This window comes from Symphodus melops (assembly GCF_947650265.1).
Source record: "Symphodus melops genome assembly, chromosome: 4".
NCBI classification, from domain to species: Eukaryota; Metazoa; Chordata; class Actinopteri; order Labriformes; family Labridae; genus Symphodus; species Symphodus melops.
This window is the reverse complement of record NC_136694.1, coordinates 22,903,436-22,925,549: the sequence shown is the minus strand read 5'-3', so window position 1 is coordinate 22,925,549 and position 22,114 is coordinate 22,903,436. Positions and strand designations below refer to the sequence as shown.

Here is a 22,114-nt window from a genome sequence, read left to right as displayed (position 1 = left end):
AAGGCTGATTGTGGGAATCTCCATGATGATGAGGACAGGGATGTGGCATGTGGGTTTGGGTTGTAAAATCCTTGTGATGGTGAGTGCCGTTTGAAGGTGGCTGCGGCTGATAAATATTTCACAGAGACTGTAATTAATGGAAGCTCTATTTTGAGCCCTCTCTCTGCACAGGCTCGTCTAAGGAAGGGCGGGTAGTCTGCCGTTTTCTGGAAAGGGGAGGCTCACACTTGCTGAGAGTATTCTACAAACCAAGATAAGAGCATGATGAGCTGGAGGAGGAAGATGAGGAGGAGGGACTCTGCTGGTGATCACATGATAATTCATCAACCGTCTCTCCTCATGACTGCATTCCCCATCACGTACACTTACAGGCGAGGCGGGTTTTTTTTTTTTAAGATTTATTTTTGGCCTTTTTATTAGAGATAGACAGGGGACAGAGTCGGCAATCAGTAAAGAGAGGGGAGTGGCATGCGGGAAAGAGGCCACAGGCCGGAGTCGAACCCGGGCCGCCCGCAGAGAAAAGAAAGGGTTTCTTTATTTGGTTCATTGAGGTTAAGTCAGTAATTTGATCGTGTTCATTCGAAAGGTTTAGAATCTAAAATTGTTTATATGAATACTTCAATTTCAGGTGCTTCAACTCAGAGCTGCACAATAAAATACCTGAAGCTGAAAGGTTCAGAAACTGAGAGGAAAAGGAGGGCTTCATCGAAATAATAGTAAAGTTTCAGGGGGTTTATTTTCCCCACATTGTTTTTACGTTTACATTAGCGACAAAGTAAAAAATGAGATTTCATAAAAAGATGAGTAAATTGCAACAAGACCAAAAAAAAAAAAAAAAAAAAAAAAGGTACTGGGCTTTGCGGATGTTAATTGTGACATTTTAAAATCAATGTAAAATTGACCAAAATTTCTCTTGCAGTAACACTGCCTTTGGGACATTTAGATGGAAACTACTTACTAATGAGTGATCAATTATAAACTAAAGTTTCTAAAGGTTTTTGTATGTTTTAATTTGTTCTGATGGACAATTAAAGGATGAAAGACTTTCAACTGTTCTGTTATTTTCTCAGAATGAAGATATCTTTGTTCCTTGCACAAAATGGCTGAAATCAGGAACAAAAAACATTGGCACAGACCAACAAACAATCTGAAGCAGTGGTGTCAAATGATTTAAAAACATGTTGATGCATCCCTACAAAATACCACCTGGCCATTTTTCTTCACTGTATCAAAATTCGTTGATTCTTTTTGCTCAATAAACTTTACTGAAAGTAGATCCTTCATATTATGCTGCCACTGCTTACATCCTTGTTAATGCTATTATGCAACAGGTGACATGTTAACAAAAACTACAAGACTAAGTCAACCACAAAACAAACAGGTTACTGTGAAAGCGATGCAGTTACTTTATAAATGTAGTTGAAGGTTGATGGGTGGAGGGTAAAGTAGGTCAATCAGTCCCCAGTGAAACCACAAAGCAGCCATGCATGGGCCATGGGAAGCCCCACGGTGCAGTGCTGGAAGAGCCATCAATCAGCCCACTACGCCAAGCAGATATAGAAAACCCACCACAAGTCACCACTATCATCACCAAACCACTTTCAAAAAAATGGGCATGGCAACACACAAGTCAAGGTCAGCAGCACCCCAATACCTAAAGATCTGCCTCCTCTTTTGAGAGCTAGAGCAGTAGCCCTCAGTGGAAAGTCTGTTGGGGTTAATATTTGGAGAAAACGCTAGGGTTACAGGACTGGATGGAGAACAGGGGGGAAGGGGGGAAAGGGGAGGGTAAAATAAGGAAGGTGTCAGGGAGAGGCTGGTACAGTGAAGAACTTTTACCTTTAAGAAAAAAAAAAGGAAAACAAAAGGCACACTAAGGAAAACCTATCTTTTCACCAGGACAGGACACTACAGGATGACTGATATCACTGCATGAGCTAAACTGTTTCTTCAAAATGTTAAGTTTAAATACCTAGCACTCTTTCTCAAAAGGATTATTCACAGTCTTGCATTAAACTGCCTACTAAAAGTAGGGGTCGACCAATACTGGTTTTTCAGGACCGATACAGATAATTAGCAGTTCATTAGACTGATATGCATATACAGAAAAGATTCATACCGTTGTGCCAACATTGAGTAAAAACAGACCCACAGGGAAAGACACTTTCAAATTAATTAATTTGATGGGCTATCATAAAATAAAACAGATGCAGATAATCAGCGAAATGTCTAACATCAGCTGATAATCAGTCGACCCCTAATTCAAATCATTCAATAAAGAAAAAACAATAAAGACACATCTGCAAAGCGCATTGACCATTTGTCTGGCAAAGAATACAAAAGGTGTGGAAAAAAAATAAAGTATTCAACATTTCTTGCAGTGTGGGATAGGTTCTTGCATGTGGACGGATCCGTGGGGGAAAAGTAATCACTAGATAATGTGTCCATACTGGTTGTGTTTAAAGGTCTCAAGTGTCCTAACTATCTATCTACTTAAACATACACACTGAAGCTTACAGTAGAGGGCAAGGTGACTAGCATGGAGTTTTTTTTTTTTTTAAAAGACACTATGTTCTGCAGTAGGAAGAATCATCTTACCTGTTGTCATTGATGTATCCATTTTGAGAGGACTGTAAAAAAAAGGACACCTGCACATTATGAAATGATTCATCTACTCAAAAAAAAGGACTTTTGACCAAGAAAAGACAAAGAAAAATGTTTGACAAATAACTCCTCAACGTTTTCCAGTTTGACATGGATTTAGGATGTATGATTTGGTTCTTCTGTAACTTTAACAAACAGCACACGTTGGTTAAACTTGACTGTGCGCCGGAGCTTCTGTTAGAGAAGTACAACAACTTGCTGTTATCTAATTGCTTACGCACAAAAAAAGTATAAATCTGTCAAAAAGGAAAAACTATTCCGAGCAAGGAAGTTGAAGCCGAGTTGCACCATGATGTTGTTTTGTGAAATACTGTGCCTTCACATTTTTTAGTAACTTGTAAAATGATCCGTGATGGGAAAAAAATGCATTCTTTGTAAGAGCTGAAGATATATTGACCTCACACTTATTACTTTATTGGAGGCAACAGCTAATGATTGTGAACTTCATTGGAACATGATGTTCATCTGCCTTTCTCAGTGTTTGTTCAATACTTACTTCCCGGGCAAAGATCCGGTCTCGTACCCTCTGATACTCTTCCTCTCGCTCTTCAATGGACTTGCTTCGTCGCCCGTCCTGCAGCGGCACACGGATCTAACATTTGGGGAAAGGACCACATTAGGAACTTGTGATGATGTACATCGACGTTGCTAATGCTTGTAGGGCCACAATCACTGTGAACTATTATAATGAGAAGTAGGAAAGTCACATGATATCAACACTAGTTAACAAGGGAGAGCAGCTGCCTGCTGTCAAAACAAAACAACAGGTTGGAAACTGTGCGTGAAAAATGAGTGTTTTGAAGACTAGAATCAGCGTGGGAAGGTTTAGCACTACAAACGTGATAGAACACTTGAAGAATGATGATACAGAAATGTGACAAAATGTACGAGTATCAGGCGCTGAGCACATATTTAATGCTTCAAATAAACATAGTTGTGAGAGAAACTTGTTTTAAACTGAAACAAAGCAAACACATGTAGTTAGACTTCTTTATTATATCGATTCAACCATTTAGGGTTAAAACATCAAGGTTTGGAAAGCTCTGATACAATAGCCAGGTTGGCAGAGGTATTGATCATTGATAGACCATACAATAGCTCCCTGAAAGTGAGGCCAACATAGTTAATGCTAAGTTATAAACCCTGCCTTTTACATTCTAACAAATGGGATAAATTAAATCGTTAAGCATGTGAAATTGTTTCTTCTTAAACATATTCCTGTCATGATAGTTGGCTATTTATCAGGCTGATTTGGGTGAAAGTCCACTTTTTTCTGAGATGTTTTTTTCTTCAGTCAACTGATTCTATAAAAAATGTGTCAAATGCCATGATCGACAGTTGTGTTGACAAGTCCAGAACTTTATTGTACCTGCACAAGTCAAGATGCATTTTTATATACAGTCAAAAACATGGATCATTAAATACAAACTCAGTGTTAAAACAGAGAAAACTTTACATATAAATATGCTACCATTTCCATTCTATCGATGTAGCTTACCTGATTATCATCTTTATCCATACTGGCATCATCTCTCTTGAGGATGAATTTCTTCTGGAAGTCCATGTTACGTTCATCCTTGATGTGTTCAGAGAACCTTTGTTCTGGGCTGTAAGAAAAGTCAAGTATGTATAAAGATACAATTATAAAATAGTTACTGATCTCTGACTTTCAACAGTTAATTTGGATTAATTGCAATAGCATATTTTAAACTCAGTTATTTTATATTGCAGTCCATATCAACAATGTAAAGCCGTTCTTACCAGTGTTTTGATTTAGGAATGAAATGAATGCAGAGCAATGTCCTTCATGATCCTGACTTTTAAAACCAGTATTTTTCCAATGAACAGACTGAGGTTGTGATTGTGTGTTTGCATGATTACATCACCTACCATTAACCTCTAATGACACCAACACTTTGACAAACTGCGTGGTTTCTTCCAGTGTTATTAAATTCCTGCAAGAGCTCAGTGTTGTTCAAACATTTAATCCTGAGTTTCCTGTCGCTTTAAGGCTGCAGCTGTTAAAGTCTGGACCAAAGTCAAAAACTTACATGCGTGTGTTGCCAGTTTTGTTGATGATGACAGCTTTGCCTGTCTGATCCACATTGTGGTCCATGCCGAAGTAGGCGGCCACACGGTGCAGCAGCATACGGTGATAGGAAGTCATCTGAGGAAACTTCTTGTACTGGTTACTGGAAGGGGCACAAAAACAGAGTTGTAAGTAACAAGTGTGATTTCATCTGCGTGCTGTGATTCGTTTGTATTGCTTGTGTTCTAATTTGTTTTCATTGTCCTTATGTTCTGTGAAGTCTATTATTATGTCTACATTTAGCAATTCAAATGTTTTGAAAGCACAACTCCCCGCTATTTGTTTGAAGTAAACAAACAACATCCAGCTTCACGCACAATTTCACTTTAGATACTTTCTAGGACACCAATTATATCATTTTGTCACTTTTGTAAAACCCTCTGTCTTATTTCCCACAAGTCCTATCCCCTCTCATGAGGTTTGTTTTTCTGAGTGGTTTGGAAAGCAGACCGTCTCTCTTTGACACCAAATAATTTGGTTCTGTTGTGCACAAGATGCATTTTTACTGCTTTCAGACAGATGTCAAATCCACATACTATAGTCTCCTAACAGTGTTCTGGTTACAGGGGAACAGGGAGTCCTAGCCTGAAATACTGCCAGCCCATACTATCAGCTACACGTTGCCATAATTATCTAGTTACCTCGCCAATCTATAATAAGCCTAGCTTGTCTAAAATTATATTCAAGAGAGTAGCTCCAGAGAACATGGCTTACTTGTCGTCATTAATGAACTCCAGGATATCTTGTTCTAGTTTGAGCAGCATCATTCGATCCCTGTTGGACCAAAGAGAGGGAGAGAGTTCAGAGTGGTGAGCAGATCAGTGTCTGTTGTGCAGCTAGCATACCAACCGAAGATCACTGACGTGAGGTTTGTCAATATTGGCTTTTAATCTTCAATTACAGTGTTGATTCTTCCAGCGTTTCAACCTTTTCAATCTTAATCCAGTTATTGTTCATAGATTTGCATGCAGTCATTTTGCAATATTCACCTCTGACTTCTACACCATAGATTGTGTAAAGAATCCTCTGTGTTTGTGTTCTATTCTTGCTGTCGTAGCTGTTTTAAATAAGTTAACATGTTGTGGAACTTCATACCTGGGATTGTTCTTCAGTGTGTTGACCAGAAACTCGTGAACATCGATGCCCGTGGAGTCAGTGTATTCCTGACTGGAGTCTGACAAGATGAACAAAGTAAACAGACAGACAGGAGAAAGGACGGGTTCAGAGACTGTGCAGGAACAGAGACGAACACTTCTAAAAAGTGCTGAAACGGTTAAACCCGAACACTGTCGAGCATAGTTTATAAAATGGCAGCCCATCACAATAGCATCTAAGCAACAGGTAGCTCAGGGAGGATAAACATGAGCAGCAGATTGAATGAGACAGCAGCTCCCTGCTCTTCTATGCCTTTACACACACACACACGCACGCACGCACGCAAGCGCACACATACTCTTCAGGGTATCATTTTCCACTGTTTTCCACAACACTAGACAGTTGAGCTAGCCATTTTATCTCAGCTGCTCTCAGACTGTAATGATGCCGGAGGGCCTCTGTAGAGAGAGAAGGAGCGAGCAAGGTAATTAAAACAAGAAGTCAGAGGGACCCCATTATGTGACGGAGAAATTAGCTTGACATATTAGTTTTGGTATTATTAACACAGTGGACATCGTATTTACATGTTACAATGATAATGTGACAAAACCATTTAAGGGTGACTAAGGGGGGACATTTAACTGACATTGATATAAAGTCTTCATCAGACACGTCTGTTCATTATCTGTCTCATCATCTTATTCATTTTCACCGAGAGCGCTTATTTGAAAAACGATCAGATCATTGTACTTCTGTTAAATCTTGATTTAGGTAACATCATTTTTATTACCTGAATTAAGTCAGCTGACCTCAATTTCTCCTGACTTTCTAAAGACCGGCACCATTGTTGTGCCTTTTTTCACTTGTCACATCTGTATCATGTGCCATGCCGGTCAAGGGGGGGGGGGGGGGGGGGCTCTCATTGGCTATAGTAAGCTTGGTGAGTGGTGAGTAGAAGGTCCTAATTGGTCGGATGAGTTGTCAATCGAAAGGTCACATTCCATGAATTAGTACAGAGAATACTGTTAAGAATGGCAGAACAGCGGTGGAAAGTTTGAAGCAAGCCTCGGCTCTCTATAGATGTGATGTGTTTGGATTCAATCTTTTTCGGGATATGGATCGTGGAGACTCTTCGTTGACGCGAGCAGAAAAACTTGTTTGTTTGTTGGTGTTCGGACAGCTAGGTAGAATGTGGATGCTGTGTTAGTTGGGTTTTGAAATGCTTTAATTTAACAGCCAGCGAGCCTTCAGGGGAAATATTCAATCAAAGAAAACCCTTCATTTGAAGATTTCAATAAGGAAACGTGGAACTGAGAGTTTTCAGTCATCATGGCCTCTTTGGCTCTTATCTTAATAACCGAATTAAGTGATTACCTGAAACTGAAGTTAACATCTTTGTTAATAGATGAATGGTTGGAGTTTATCATTTGATTAGCTGTGGACCACCTGTCAATCATCACTTATTTTAGGGAGAATTCATTGAAAAAGTTCACTAAATTGACTCACTTACTGTGTTACTGTTTTTGTGTGTGTCAACGCAGATCTCAACACAGCTTTTGTAAGGACCAAAATCTCAAAATGCATCAAAGCTCCGAAGTTGCATCTCACCACGTGACAACATCTTCCGCGGAGTCTTGTCTTTCTTCTCCTTCTCTTCATTTTCATACTCGTCCTTGGACGACTTCTCCTCTTCCTTGTCTGATGGACAGCTGATGTGAAGCTGGATGATATCCTGGGACGCCACACACAGCAATGAAAAAAGAATACATTAATATCTGAATTCTTTTGATGTTGAATCTATTCAGCACAAATTATCCAACACAAACAATGCTGTCACGAATACATGAGAATTATAGGCTAGCCTAGCTGGACTACATGACAAGGGTTAAGGTGGGGGGTTAGGGGTTAGAGACAGGAACAGTACCGATTCTGGAGGTCCATCATTGGAGAACGGACCAGAGGACTCCTCACACACTGCCAGACTCCGTACCAGCTTCAGTTTGGCATTAGACTGAAACAGAATCACACACACATTACCTGGGGACTAACCAAGTGTGATTAAGATGGACCTCTATAAACAAGTAATCCATCATTTGTTGCTTCCGGTTTTAAGATATTATCAGTCATCATGGTTTACACTAAAGTCTCTGTTGCCATAAGCAAAACTCAAAAACAGGTGGTAGTATCATGAAGTTAAGAAGAAGAAAAAAGGCGAGGAAATGCAAAAAAACAAAAAAAAACAAAAAAACCCTGCAGCTTGAAGTAAAACTAACTACACTGCTGGCATCACTAGGATAATGACACCAATCAACTTTCATTTAAAGCCCCTGGAAACCTGACTTGAATATTAAAAATCCATGTGGTACCTAAATGTAACATCATTAAGCGTCCCCAAAAATCGGAGTGTAAATGTAACTATGGTCTACCATGCTGATGTTGGCAGACCTGTCAGCCCACATCCTCACCTGATAAGAAATGCCCCTTTGAGGATTATATCTTAAAACCAAGAAGAATCGTAACAAATAGCAACCAATTTTAAGATTTTTTTTTTACTCTGATAACAGTGATGTGATCTCAAAGGGGGATTTTTAGGTAAGCATGGGTTTTGTTGAGACAGCTTCTCCAGAAATACACAGTGATGAGGTCAGTCTCTAATGTTCAAGTGCAACTAACCACTGTCCTGAAGTCTTTAGAGACGTATACAGGCAAGAAAACAATACAGACCTTTACGTATGATCAAGGTAAGGATAAGGCACGGTCAGTTGTAATTGTGTTTGCTTCACTTAGGATGACGAGACAATAACTTGTTACCTTCCTGACTTCTAAACTTTAAGGCTGAATTAAAATCATGACATTACTAATGCCTGTTTTATGGCCCTTCCCATGCACACTTTGGATGTCAAAAGTATTGGATCTAATATTGCATAAAAAGGTAGAATTTAAAAACCAATACTGTTTTAGTTTTCATAACAGGGGGAATGCTGCTGTTCACCTGAATTTTAAAATGTAAAGAGAATGGAATGATATTTAGAGGCGCTGTAAAAACTTAAAATGCATACTATTTAGGATTAACTGAGTAGGATTTGTATCATTGTAGATATACATAGACCAGTGTGCAAAGTCAGGAGGTAAAATAGGGGACACCCACGGAGTTTGAAAAGTCAGTGCAGTCAGTGCTAAGAATTGTTCATTCGTTCAGCATCCCAGATGTAGCTTTAAAATAATGTGGATACAAACGGAATCGCCTGTTTTATACATTTTACTTTCCTTTGTAGATTTAGGACAAGCTCAGTCTACAAGAGTTTTGGCCTTACAACCCTCGGTATCATGCACTGGTATCAACTAGTGAATAGGTTAGACTTCATGATTAAGAGTACATGGAGACGAGCTTTCAGGGAGAAGGAGCAGCTGATCCGTTTGCTAACCAAACAGTTACCATATAAGCCATGAAAGGGACATAAACATAAAAAACACCTCGAGTGTTTGACGATTAAAACAGCTCCAGTTCAGTTCTACTCTTTGCACTCTTTTAGCCTTCTGCTTTTAGCCTTTTGCAAAGCCTTTCAATAGGAAGTTGTTGCACCACGTCAGTCCACACTTTGCTGACATCAAATGAGGCGAAGCACACATTCTTATAGACATCTTGGAGTGTGTGTGGAATGTGCCATTATTTTTTATAGTATATGTGTAGGTTTGAGATTACAGACAAGAACATCTGTTGAGATTCTTCTTCTGTATGTGATGCAACTGGAGTCAAAACGGTTGGCCTTTAAAAACGCCAGTCGTCTGTGTCTGGAGTTCCTTAGTTCACTTTCACACGTCTACTTTAAACCTTCTCTGGGATTTACGATTTCACACCAAACGATAAGAAGATGGTGGTTCCCTTCGGATAAGATTAGAGTGTTAATAATGGTCATCATGTACAACAAAGAAGGGGCGGGGGTTATTTCAAGGTGCTGGGTTATAAAGGCATTGGGTGACTTTGAAAAGGTGAGTCTGTTTAAGTCATTAAAAGCATTTCTAGAATATACCCAAAACAAATAACTTACCTTGGCCCGTTTCCTGCCATGGCTATGATTAGGAGCTCGTTTCTGAAAGAAAAATGTGAATGAAAATGAAATGTAGCTGTTTTATAAAAATATTTATTTAAGAAAATGATAGAAGCAACAAAAGTAAGTGTCTACAAAGCTCATCTATTACCACATGATGTAAAACATTTCTATTTAATATTGTTGAATGTGATAACTTCCAATGGAATCAACTTTCATTCGGAATTCTCAAAGGACAGTTTTTCTTGTGTTTTTGGCCTCGGCCAAATTAAGATAAAAAAACTTTGCAGCTGCTTTCTTGTGACATTTCGCTCAAGTGTTTAAGTGTAAGTCGCTCAATTTTTTGTTAAATACCAATGAATCCAGAATCATTTTTAATCAAAGCTAGATTCTGAATCGAATCGTGAGCCCAAGACTCGTGAGATGACGACGAGCTATATAAACTTGGTCGTCACGGCTCTTGAGTCATGAAGTCAAGCTGAGATGCTAATGGCGTTGCCACGGAGCCGGCTCCTTAAATCAGCAGTGGCTGGTTTTAGAACATAAGGCATGTCACCTGTTTCAACAACTGATCAGCGAAGTCAGTTTACCTTAAAAGTTGTCTTAAATATATTCAGGGAAATGTGCACTAAAAGTGTCCTTTTGTTTTTATAATGCCTGTGCTCTCTAAAACAACAAAGTAAACTGCCATTCTTTACAACAAAAAACATAAACGGAACAAAATATCTTCTATTATGTATATAGCTTAACTCATTTCCTGATTTGAATTTGTTTTCATTCATTAGTGCATTACACATTACTGTCTTATGTTAACTTTTCTCCTCACCTGTGCATCCTGTTGGGAGCTCTCCTCCGGCTCCAGGCCCTCTCCTGTCCCTTCCTTGATACCATGTGGTTGAGGAGACGTCTTGCCTCGACCACCGGGCTCTGTGAGTGGACCACTCTCTCCCTCCTGCTGGATGTCTGTTGTCAGGCTCACTGACATCTTTTTAGGGGAGGGGGAGAGGGTGGGAGTTGGGGAGGGGGTTGGGTGGAGAACCCAGGAGTGGCTGAAAAAAAAAAAAAAAAAAAAAAAAAAAGAGAAATTCAAGTCTGTGGTCGTTTTTTCAAGGTTGTAATATTTTGTTTCATACAGTTTATAAGTGAGGCTGTAGTGCTATGCTATCTACCTGTAGGTGGTACCAGATCTGTTCTGGACTCAGTACAGTGAGTCTAGATGGGAACCACACACAGGAAGATGAGGGGAACCCACTAAGGTAGGGTACTGGGCTGTGCTGCAGCAGGCGGCGAAGTACAGTCCATAGCAGGTCTTAGCCTTCAAGGTGCAGCTGTGAGGAAAGAAAAGAAGTCAGACTGATTGCTCTCTGCGGATTAGTGATTTGATATTAAAAAAAAATTCTATAACATGATGCAAATCAAATGTTCTATTATAAAAGGGGAAAAACTGCCAAAGATTTACATGAAGGGATACAGAAGATACATAGTGACAAAGAAATTTGTAGTTAGGAAATTATTTTTTGTCAAATACCAATGAATCCAGAATCATTTTTAAATCAAAGCTAGATTCTGAATCGAATAGTGACCCCAAGACTCGAAATCAAATCGAATCGTGAGACACCCAAACATTCCCAGCCCTTTTTGTTATTGCTTACACAGCACGATGAAACAAAGCAAAGTTGGGACATTGGTTAAAATGTATAATAAAGCAGAATCTGATCATTTGCCAAAAAAGTGTTTCACAAAAACATTCGGAGAGCGGCAACGACAGACTTGAAAAGCTGTGAAATGCTTAAAAAACACCTGAAATAAAAAAATCAAGCATCCGTGATAGCATGGGGCTACATCAGTGCACATGACATACATCACCTGCACATATAAGAAAGCTCCACCAATGCTGAACCATACACACAGGTTTAAGGGGAAGGCCTCATTTATTTCAGCATGACGAAGCCCTTCCACATTCTGCATGTATGTGGCTCTCTAGTAAAAGAGTCTGGGTGAAGCTGAACAAGGAGCAGGGTTCTCATAAAAGAGCGGTTTTCGCTTCTCTTTCACGCACTCTGATGTTTTTGCGTCAGCTAAAATGTTTTCATTCCACTTTAGAGAGCGAGGTACGAGACAAAACTCCTTAAAAGATCTCATTTGTTCTTCTTAAGAATCAAACAAATCCAACAACTAGTTTGAGGCTAACAGTATGGTGCTTGAACCACGAGACAAATAATTCATAACTTATATGAAGAATGCACAACATGATACACAGCCGACACCCCCAACCCCTTCCCCCAAATAAAAAGCAATATTTACTGCAATCAAGTGAATAGAGGAGGTAGCAGCTAGCCAGTCAGTCGAGGGGGAGGGGCACACTACCTCAGGCTTTCAAGGGGTCCTCTCTCTTCTCTCTTCCTCTGGCTCAGTGCAGCAGCATGGTGTGTCCTCCAGTCAGGAGTCCTGAACACCGATAACAGAAGAGGAAGACACGGATGACGTCATGTTTCACACACTTGAGTGACTCATCGCTGCTGCTGCTGCTCCCCCTGCTGCTACTGACTGTAGCAGGGAGGGGGACTAAAGCAGCTGAAAGCTCAGAGCACACTTGTTCACAGGGTTTATAAATGCGCCCCTCATGTGAGTTTTAATCTCCCTAAAACGGCTACATTTTTCATTGTTTGATGTTTGAGTGACTGTTTAAAGTGACGTTTCCACCGTATGGGTAGCACTCTTTATGAAAGGGAAACGTGCGTTTTCTGTGGAGTATAGGAGGGCACCAAAATATTGAGTATTCGCCAGCTTTATCATTTATCACAACACTGAAACAGGCCTATATTATGTGTCTAATAAACTGTGGTTTAACAAAGTAAATCTCTTCAGGCAACCTCTTCTAGTTTCACTTCTAGGGGTCTTAAAAATACCTTTATATTTGGGCTCATACATCTCCATTAACAATAAATGGTGGTTATAATAATATTTGAAATAATCATACCCTTATGACTTTGATTTGCCTCGCCTTTGTATATTTCCCAAAACTACCATCATTAAATTCATTTTTCCAGCTCAAACAAAACTCAAGAAATTTAACCGCAAAAACAGCTATAGGGTGACTTGTGGCTCCAAAGCAGTAACTCTGATATGTTAGCTATTACACAAAAACACAAGCAAAAGTGGAACTCAAATCCATCCATCCTACAAACCCTCTCTACAAACTCTAGTGTTGCTGCAGGAGGTCTGAAACATGTCGACAAGCTGCTGATAAAAAGGGGTTAATGATGCATGCAAAACCCGCCTCAAATAATAAAACCCTGCCTTATGACCCAGGTGTCTTTTCTTCGTGGCTGCATAACACCCACAAATGTCGATTCTACAAAGAGTGCAATACCAAAGAGTTAATCTTACAGCGAGAACAATTGTATTTTTACACATTCAGGTATCAGATCTATGATCCCCAGGTTACACGTTTCTATCTATGCAGATGTGCCATGTTGTCCTGTACTTCAAGATAGAAGAGATGAATGAACAAACAAAGCAGGGATTCCCAGGGTGGGGAGGACCCAGGCAATGCAACAGCGCAGGCGTCATCAGCAATACGCCACATCACTGACCAGGACACCCACATGCCTCAACCCTGCTCTGCTTATACAAGCCTGCCTCTGCAGAGGCAGATAATACAACCACACTATCTACTGTGGGCAGATACGACCGCCTGACACAGTCTCTTTGGAGGGAGAAAAAGCTCCCTTGCTCACACACAAAGTGTAGACTTGCACAAAAGAAATGAATGGTTTAGGATTAGAAAGCAAAGATAATCATTCATCTCAAGTGGGAGTCTGGCGGCTGATTGGACGATCATAGTGAATAGCAGGGAGGGGCTGCAGAACAAATTGTGAATCAGAGCCAAAAGAAAGAGTTGACTTGTGAATAAACCAGTGTTACCTATTTGCTCCTCCTCTACCCCTTCCTCTCTTATTTTTCTTCAGCTCCTTCCTCAACGCTCCCCGCTGATTCTCTCAACATACGCAGAATCCGGCCAACAGGGTTGCCAAGGAGATGGTAACGTCATTCTCAACTGCTGCCATTTGTGTTGAGCGAGCACCAAGGAGAAGGGCAGGGAGAAGAATGATATTAAAAATAAATACGTGGATTGCAGTGTGCAAAGACAGAGAGATAGACTGGCAGAAGACGACGAGTGAAAAGAAAAGGGAGAAAGACCAGGAAACATGGCTGCTTCTATTCTTTACTAGTTCATGCCATCTCAGTATAACAACAGTAACTGAAAGCCTCTTCAATGTCTTCCCAATAAGTATATTTTCCTTTGACCTGATCCCATCATAGGAATGTAATGGTATGTTTTCTATCTCCAGATTGTGGCTTATACATACAGCCCTACACACCAAGTGCAACTACAGAGAGGTATACAGGCTCATCATCTACAATACGGGCACCGGCAGCAGCACTATTCTGTGCCTCGTATGTCCCAGTCCGGTCAGTGTGTCGGCCTCAAGTTGGCTTTTCTCTGCATTATTACATGTGGCTGCAGACATGCAGCAGGAGAGCTGATTCACACAGGACTCTGGCCAGTTACATCATAACCAAAGAGGTCATTCACATCATGCTGGCCTTGAAATACACATTAACCTAACAGGTTGTTCTCGATTACAGCTGGAGAGCCATCGGTAAGGCACTTTAGAGGAAACTTTACTTGATTATAAATGTATTATTTTTCCAGTTTCTTTAAACGGTCTTGCACAAGTTAATATAGCACAGTTTTAATTTATTTTTTCAGTACACTATAAACTGAAGTGATTGACCATTTTACTGGTATTCTCTATGCCTCTTCAAAAAAAATCAATATGCATCCTCTCCGACTCTTCTCTCCTGTTTGTCACGCTGAATAAACAATGAGCTGGTCAAAGGAAAAGAGCCAATTTTTTTTTATGTTAGACAACATCAGTTAGAGGTTTACACACACAAAGTATAAAAACATGGATGCCTTTACAAAGAGCCTCAGTGTACTGAGGTTTAGGTGATAGTGTGTGGTTCAAGAGCCTTCAGTCACCCTGGCCCCCCCGCCTCTGGAGCTCCCTCCTACCACACATGTAATATTGACTCCGTCTCCATTTTTAAATCTCATCTATTAGATCTGACCATTCTTCATCCAGTTTCATATATCCTCATAAAAAAAATATGTCCAACACCCTGTAAATTTGTCGGTTAATTTTATCTTGTATTCTTCCTTTGTTGTTTTTATCTCTGCTTTGAAAGGTGACTTTAAATACAATCTATTATTAATTATTATTATGAGCAGTCATGTATTTTTTGTCACTCATATCAATATTGGATTGAACTAAGCTAACCTTGTATATATTCCATGTCTTGTTTTAATCATAATCAATTACAAAATTAGTTTGATTATTTTTAGACATTTCTTTACATGACAGAGAAAATTGAGGTTTTTTCACAAAAAACTTTGACAGGTAACGCACCTACACAAGCCATACAAACACAAGTAAAACAACATCATCAACCTCATAATGCAATGCAGGGCACTCTAATCCGCTTCACACACATTATTGCTCTTGCAGACTCGGGGCCCTCCTGATGACAGGCAACCAGCTGAGACACACAGGTCACACACTGCCCTGCCCACTGTGTCAGGTTACCACACCAGAGACCGCCAGTGTGAGGAAGCCCTGAGGGCAGCATATGTTTGTACGTGTTTGTGTGTGTCAGGCAGTGAGTGAAAGGCACAGAGAGTGAGCCTTCGTCGGGTCTACACTGAATGTTTGAGTGTGTGGACATGCTTGTGTTAAGACTTAGAGGACATATATCTCTGCCTGAGACAGTGGGCTAGCCGGACTAAATATTTTGTGAAAGTATGAGCTCACTGTCAAATATAGCTGCTCCGGGTCAAGCTGGGTCAGGGTCTCAGCAATAGTTAGCACTAACGCAAACCAAAGCAGTAAGTGGAATTACCAATGCACAATTAATTAGACTGATCACACTTACTGAACGCTATTTGTTTACTCAACAGAATATAATACTAAAAAAAACACAGTTCTGTGTATGAAAAGGAAAGACCATAAAAAATTCTTCAATGCGGATTTTAGGACTGATTTGATTGTTGATTGACTGTTAATTGATTGATTGTTCATATTTAGTGTTTACTCTTGCATAAGGAGAACACAGTCTACTGAAGTTAAATTCCTTGTGTGTGAAACGTACCTGGCCAATAAAGCCGTTTCTGATTTGCTGCTTGTACTTTTGAATCAACTGAGCAATTAAATCAACCCTAGAAACAATGAATCAATCCTAGCTACACCTTGTAATCAGGTAAGTTAAAATTATCTTCTAATTATTGACAATATTCTTATTAATTTACAGATAAATACACTTGTCCTCACTTACGGGGTTAAAACGAGTGAATTTCAAGCCTGGTGGTCACCCAGACTCAATTGAGCTGACACAAGGTCAAAGCATCAGGGATTGTTCTTAAAGACGTATTTGCTGTTTTACAATCATAACTTACAGAGAGGAGACTGTGCTAAAGACACACCAAAAAAGTCATTAACAACTGAATTGACTTTTATGGGGAGGTGTTTCACCTAAGGTGAAAAAAATACCATCGAAATAAACAACCCCCACACAGAATTAAAACTACTACTATATTCTGCCTTTACGACAAAGTGTTTTTTGTTGAGAGAATGAATCTTATACAGAGTAAATTCACAGTACTGAATGTTTCTATATAAAGAAATTGGTCTTTAGAGGCAATCTTTTCTTTCCTACTGTGAGCACTTGCACTGTCATAAATGAGATATAACCAGATAATCAGCACGGAGCATTTTAACGATTGTATGTGCAAAATGATGGAGAGCTGCTATTATCAGTTATTTTGTTCATTGCATTATTTTTAATTTCATAATGGAGAATCATGCGGAGCAGATATGCCTCCATTTTCCCTGCAGAGGCTGAATGAAAGATGAAGGTGAATGAAAGCACAGAATGCTGCAAACAGGAATGAGCAAGCACGTACAAACCCACAGACAGCAGTGGGAGTGACACACACACACACACACAGTTCGACCCAATTCAGCTCCTCGGTATTCAGCCACGCACCTCACCCATTTGACGTCAGAGAGAACCCATTTCACAAAAGGCAGCAAGGTTATGTCTTCAGAGTGGAGGCTGGCTGGTGTGTATTTGTGTGTAGTAATGGCAGAGTTTGTGCACACTCAGTGACGGCACATATTATATATCTGCAGAGCACTCGCAGTGTGTGTGTTCCAGTGTTTGTCTGTGTCAGAGAGGATTCCCCTTTGCGTCGGTTGCACAATCTCACACAGGGAGGGGTGCGAGGGGGATGGCAGAGCACCGGGGTCTGAAGGAACCGTCCATGCATATTTACACCAAAACAGTCCGTCTTTGATACAGGACAACTATATGTACATGCAAATTAAATGAGCCTCCAGTACGCTATCAATACTTTCTGCTATAAGCTGTATGAGAGTGAGGATGAATGCAGCTTTAAGGCTCAGTGGAACAGCAAAAGAAAAGAAAATGATTATGAAAGATAGATGTGGGGACATGAATGGTCATAGAAGCGGAAGAAAGGGTTTCTCTTTTTCCAGCTACGTCGTTATCTGTCCTTCTAGCCTCCCTCTCGCTATCTCTCTCTCTCTCTGTGCTATGAGGATACCCCTTTCTTGCCTTCCGCCTCCTTTGCATCAACCCCTCCCATCAATATCTCCCTCTACATCCACCCACTTCTAAGGCTTTGCTCTCTGTCTGTCTGTCTCTCCCTTTTTCTTCCTCTTTTAATGTGTCTTCTTAAATTGTCAGGCCTACTGCTGACGCCATCCTCCTCCACTAAGCCGGCCCACTCAGTCCTGTGGGACGAGCTATGACTCATTCCCTCCCTCCCTCCCTCACTGGTTACTTACCTACCTACCTTTCTGCAGCTCTCTCTATCTTTATGTTGCTATAACCTTTGTATAGTTCTCTGCTGCATGGGGGGGGGGGGGGATGTACAGAAAATATGAGTGTAGAATGAAAGACAGGAACAAAGTGGGTGAATGAGAGAAAGGGATGCTGGCTAAGTGAACGACATCTCCCTTCTACATAATAAAATGAGTGGCAGTAGACAGAAAGGCGATCCTGATCTTGCATGTATTATTGATAAAGACAAGAGTGCAGGAATGTGGTTGAGGGAGAGATTTATGGAATTCCCATGGGGTCAAAAAGCGAAAAGCAATCCTGATATAAATATGTTAATTGACAATAATTCCTAATAATACAGCACCTTCTCCTCTGAGATCCTTATTGTTGAATGTGCAAAGTCAGGTGTTGTAAGCAGAGTTCAAAAAAGTGAAAAAAGAAAAAAAGGTCCATGAGTGATGCAGCCAGGAGGAGAACAGGACAAACTCGTGCTCCTTAAAGTGTCAGTTGCAGCTCATTCTGTCAAGATACTGTTGTGGCTTACTGAAAATGAAACGACAAAACAGTCCTCTGTGCATCTCCTCACTTCATACTGACAAGGACCTTATACAGTCCCACTTCACAAAAACAGAACCATCCCTTAAATGTGAATCGTTTTACTTTAACCATGAACTGAACAGCGTTGGGTTATGGAGTAAACTAAATATCAAGGATATCATCCTTAAGTTGGTAAACAGGTTGGTGGTTAACATTAAAGAGACCCGACAACTTTTTATGGAGATTAAACCAGCCAAACAAAAGACAATGACAACAACACCATAACTACTAGAGATGCACCTATTGGCAAAGAAAAAACTATTTAGCTAACTGTGGCAGTAGCTCAGTCTGTGGGGACTTAGGTTGGGAACCGGTTCAAGTCCCAATGCGGACCAAAATATCAAAGTTGGTGTGGTAGCTGGAGAGGTGCCAGACCACTTCTCGAGCACCTTGAGCAAGGCACCGAACCTCCACCAGCTCAGGGAGGCGCTTCCAGTAGGGGCAGCCGCCGCACTTTGACATCTCTCCATTACTGCATGTTCACAGGTGTATGCGTGTGTGAGATTCAGGCCTGTGTGTGTGAGAAGCATGTCTCTCAACAGAGTGCAAACCAGAATTTCCCCCTGAGGGATAAATAAAGTATATAAAATAAAAAAAATGTTCGTTACATCACTTTTTTTGCTGCAACACTCCTACAATACCTCCATTTTCTATCATGTTTGACAATAACACAAGTCAGTTTGCTCAACAAAATCTTAAAGAAGCAAACTGTCAAATATTCTTTTATGTCGAATTGTGTTTTCTATCGAATATCTATTGCAATTGTTGACAGTCGTAACATGTTAATCATCCTTTCTGAATGTTCCCTCATCATTGTAACACAAACATCACCACAAAACAGCATACAAGTTATAAGGCCGTACAATATCTTCTGCAATGTAAAAGCTAAGCATTTCATAACGAGGAAATCCTGCTCCTTAATGCAGTTCTATTTTGGTCCAATCAATGGCCAATGAAATGTCTTATACAAGGAGCACAGAGGCATCTCCTCCCCGCTGTGTGTGTCTGATAGAGGGAGTGTGTTAACAGCATCACAAAGCACAATCAAGTTTCACCTTTCAAAAATTGAGAAATTTAAATATAATACATCCCTTTAAGTAAACATCTTTCAACTCAAGATTATTACTTTCAGTAACGTGACTGGAGCAGAGGCTTTGTTGATTAATTTTCAGTGCAGAATGATGCACGTTTACATCATTACAAATTTATTTAATATATATTTGAATCTTTAAAACATCCTCACCACAACTTCAGTGATTTTTATTAATATTCATCGGAGACCTCTTCCCCTTAAATTGAATGATAACAAAAGTACCTCTGTGTATTTTTGTTGTGACTGGGTCAATAATGCTGTCATTTGGGAGTTGAAAGTCAAGTAATGCATCATCAAAGCACAGGTGAGTGCTAATTAGCTTACATAAGCTATATATTACATAAAGACAGTATCAGAATGGCTGTCAGCTGTCACTTTCAAATATCGCTATAGGGCAGTGATGTTAGTGAAAGGCATCAATATTTTGATTAAGGTAACACAATGTTTATGGCAGGATTAGGAGAAGTCCATTCTTCTGTTCGCTCAACTTCTCCGTCGCGTGCAGTAGTAGGAAGCCTTTATAGCCCACCAGGTGGTCTGCGCCATAAGTGTGTAATGTCACGTGAAAGCTATAAATAAACCCTGCCTGCATATGACCCCCCCCCCCAATTTTTTTTTTTTTAAAAATCAATTACCGTTAAGTTAACCCACTCTTTAATACTGCATGTGCATTGTAGTAATGGCGAGCATGTATTTCTTAACAACACAAACAATTTATCAAATTAAAATAAAAATAATGAACATTTCTTTAGGTTTCCAGTAATGCACAAGGCCATTACATTTTTAAATAGGGAAATTATCACAGGTCTGTCCATTCATAAATAACTGAATGTGAAATTGTTGGGTTATGTTGTCTTCTCAAACACTGAAGAGATTTGCAAGATAATCTTCCTTACCAACTTGAGCTGCTGATGTAACATGAAAAAACTGTCAAAATAAAATCGGATGGCTGTTCCTTCACTCATTATAAACCTTATGTCATTTATCAGCTTCTTTAACTGGGGCGGGGGGTGATGTGGGGGGTACAAGGGAGAACACAAAAGAAAGAAAGACGGAGAGGCAAGCAAGCTAGTGAGACAGGAAGAGAGGAAAAACTTCTCAATGATGAAACAATCTGTGCTGTTAAGCGATTGGACCAGGCTTCCACCAATGGGAGGACCAGCTCCATGGCAACAGGCTCTGTCACCAAGAGAAAAGCAGCCATAGCCCTCAACACCCCCATATTTTTCTCTCTTTTTCTCATTCTCCACCTCCCTCCTTCCCCCATTTACAAGGCCCAGTGTTTTTTTTCCACTGGGTAAACACAATTTAAACAGGATACGGACACACACACCGGACATACAGCAACATCATGGGTTACTTGTAGCCTGAACCTAAACCACTCAACAGCACAGACACAACAAACACACACATGCAACCAAACATGGCCTGCAGAATGTACACACAAGCACATAGACTTAATGGGGCCTCCATAGTGATCAGAGTGTGAGTCATTTGCACACAGTTATTTAAATGTGAAGATTGGCAATGACTCCCCTCACAGAGTCTGATTGACGACAACTCTGTTCCACTATGTCCTGATGAGAGCAGTGGATAACAATCAGGTCTGCCGGAGATGAACTTTGAACTCAACAGATTGCGCTCAGAGACACAAGAACAGGCTAGAAGAAGAAGAAGGAGGTAGGGATGGCAATTTACTGTCATCTGGTACTCAAGTACTCAAATTACCTAATAAAAGAGTACTCGTAGATTATTATTAATCGCATGATGCCTGTATGCCTGTTATTCCTGTAAAATGACATAAACATACAATATCTATTTATATAAGATAAATATAAATAAACAGCCAACAACAGAAAGTAATCGTCATGTCACGACAGCAGCGTACTTCGTACTGTGTTGCTTAACATTCCTAAAGAACAGCCTTGTACCTGTTGTTCTCCGTGATGGCAGCTTGTACTCCGGCTCCACAATGACCATTAGCTCTCTGAAGCTCCTTCTATAAAACTTAATGGAAGTATAGCTCATGTTATCGTTTTGGTTATTAGCAGGCTAACGACATGTGCTAACAGCACTAGCAAATGAGGTGACGTGAGACTGCCTGTTTGGGTCTCTGCTGTTTTCCAATTGTGTTTTAAGCATCAAACTAATATTTCTATGGTATGCAATTTTTAACGCCACAAATCTTGTACTGAACGTTCATTTTATTGTTTTGTCATCACTTTTCTTGACTGACATACCGCAGGTGTAGCAGACAGTTCTGTATTTGTTGTGCTTTTGCTTTCTGCCTAATTTCTGTATTGAGCGTTGCCGTAGCTGCCTATTGTTTTTGTTGGGATCTGGTTTGTGTGTACTAAAGCTGAAGCCGGGGCCGGAGAAGTCATACGTTTGTATCCCGTTCATTATTTTCATATTAAGTGAGGCGAAAATAAATAGCTGGGTTACAAGAATAAATGAATTGCAACTCGAATAATGGAGTCAGCGGCGAGTAATCGAGTGCTCGTACCCATCCCTAGAAGGAAGTAGGCATCAGGAGGTTGAGAGAAACTGCCTTAACTAGGTACACGGTTGATCCGTACAAAACGGTGAAACGGTCAA

General features: G+C 40.2%; 1 protein-coding gene across 14 annotated transcripts in view; it reads right to left on the bottom strand.

Moving 5' to 3' along the window:
• The window catches only part of r3hdm2 (R3H domain containing 2), a 47,356-nt gene that overhangs the window by 14,232 nt on the left and 11,010 nt on the right, over nucleotides 1-22,114 (bottom strand). For 3 of the 14 annotated variants that reach the window (XM_079340928.1, XM_079340931.1, XM_079340936.1), the window contains 13 exons: nucleotides 12,265-12,345; nucleotides 11,067-11,225; nucleotides 10,724-10,946; nucleotides 9,898-9,939; nucleotides 7,773-7,859; nucleotides 7,457-7,580; nucleotides 5,849-5,927; nucleotides 5,468-5,527; nucleotides 4,716-4,856; nucleotides 4,163-4,271; nucleotides 3,161-3,256; nucleotides 2,599-2,648; nucleotides 1,655-1,750 (listed from right to left, as the gene is read on the bottom strand). In XM_079340928.1, coding sequence (XP_079197054.1) covers nucleotides 1,655-1,750; nucleotides 2,599-2,648; nucleotides 3,161-3,256; nucleotides 4,163-4,271; nucleotides 4,716-4,856; nucleotides 5,468-5,527; nucleotides 5,849-5,927; nucleotides 7,457-7,580; nucleotides 7,773-7,859; nucleotides 9,898-9,939; nucleotides 10,724-10,882 — 1,043 coding nt within the window. In that variant the 5' untranslated portion in view covers nucleotides 10,883-10,946; nucleotides 11,067-11,225; nucleotides 12,265-12,345. Of the gene's footprint in view, nucleotides 1-1,654; nucleotides 1,751-2,598; nucleotides 2,649-3,160; nucleotides 3,257-4,162; nucleotides 4,272-4,715; nucleotides 4,857-5,467; nucleotides 5,528-5,848; nucleotides 5,928-7,456; nucleotides 7,581-7,772; nucleotides 7,860-9,897; nucleotides 9,940-10,723; nucleotides 10,947-11,066; nucleotides 11,226-12,201; nucleotides 12,346-13,824; nucleotides 13,922-22,114 lie in introns of those variants that run through there. The other 11 variants (XM_079340939.1, XM_079340930.1, XM_079340933.1 and 8 more) reach the window with 8 other exon arrangements.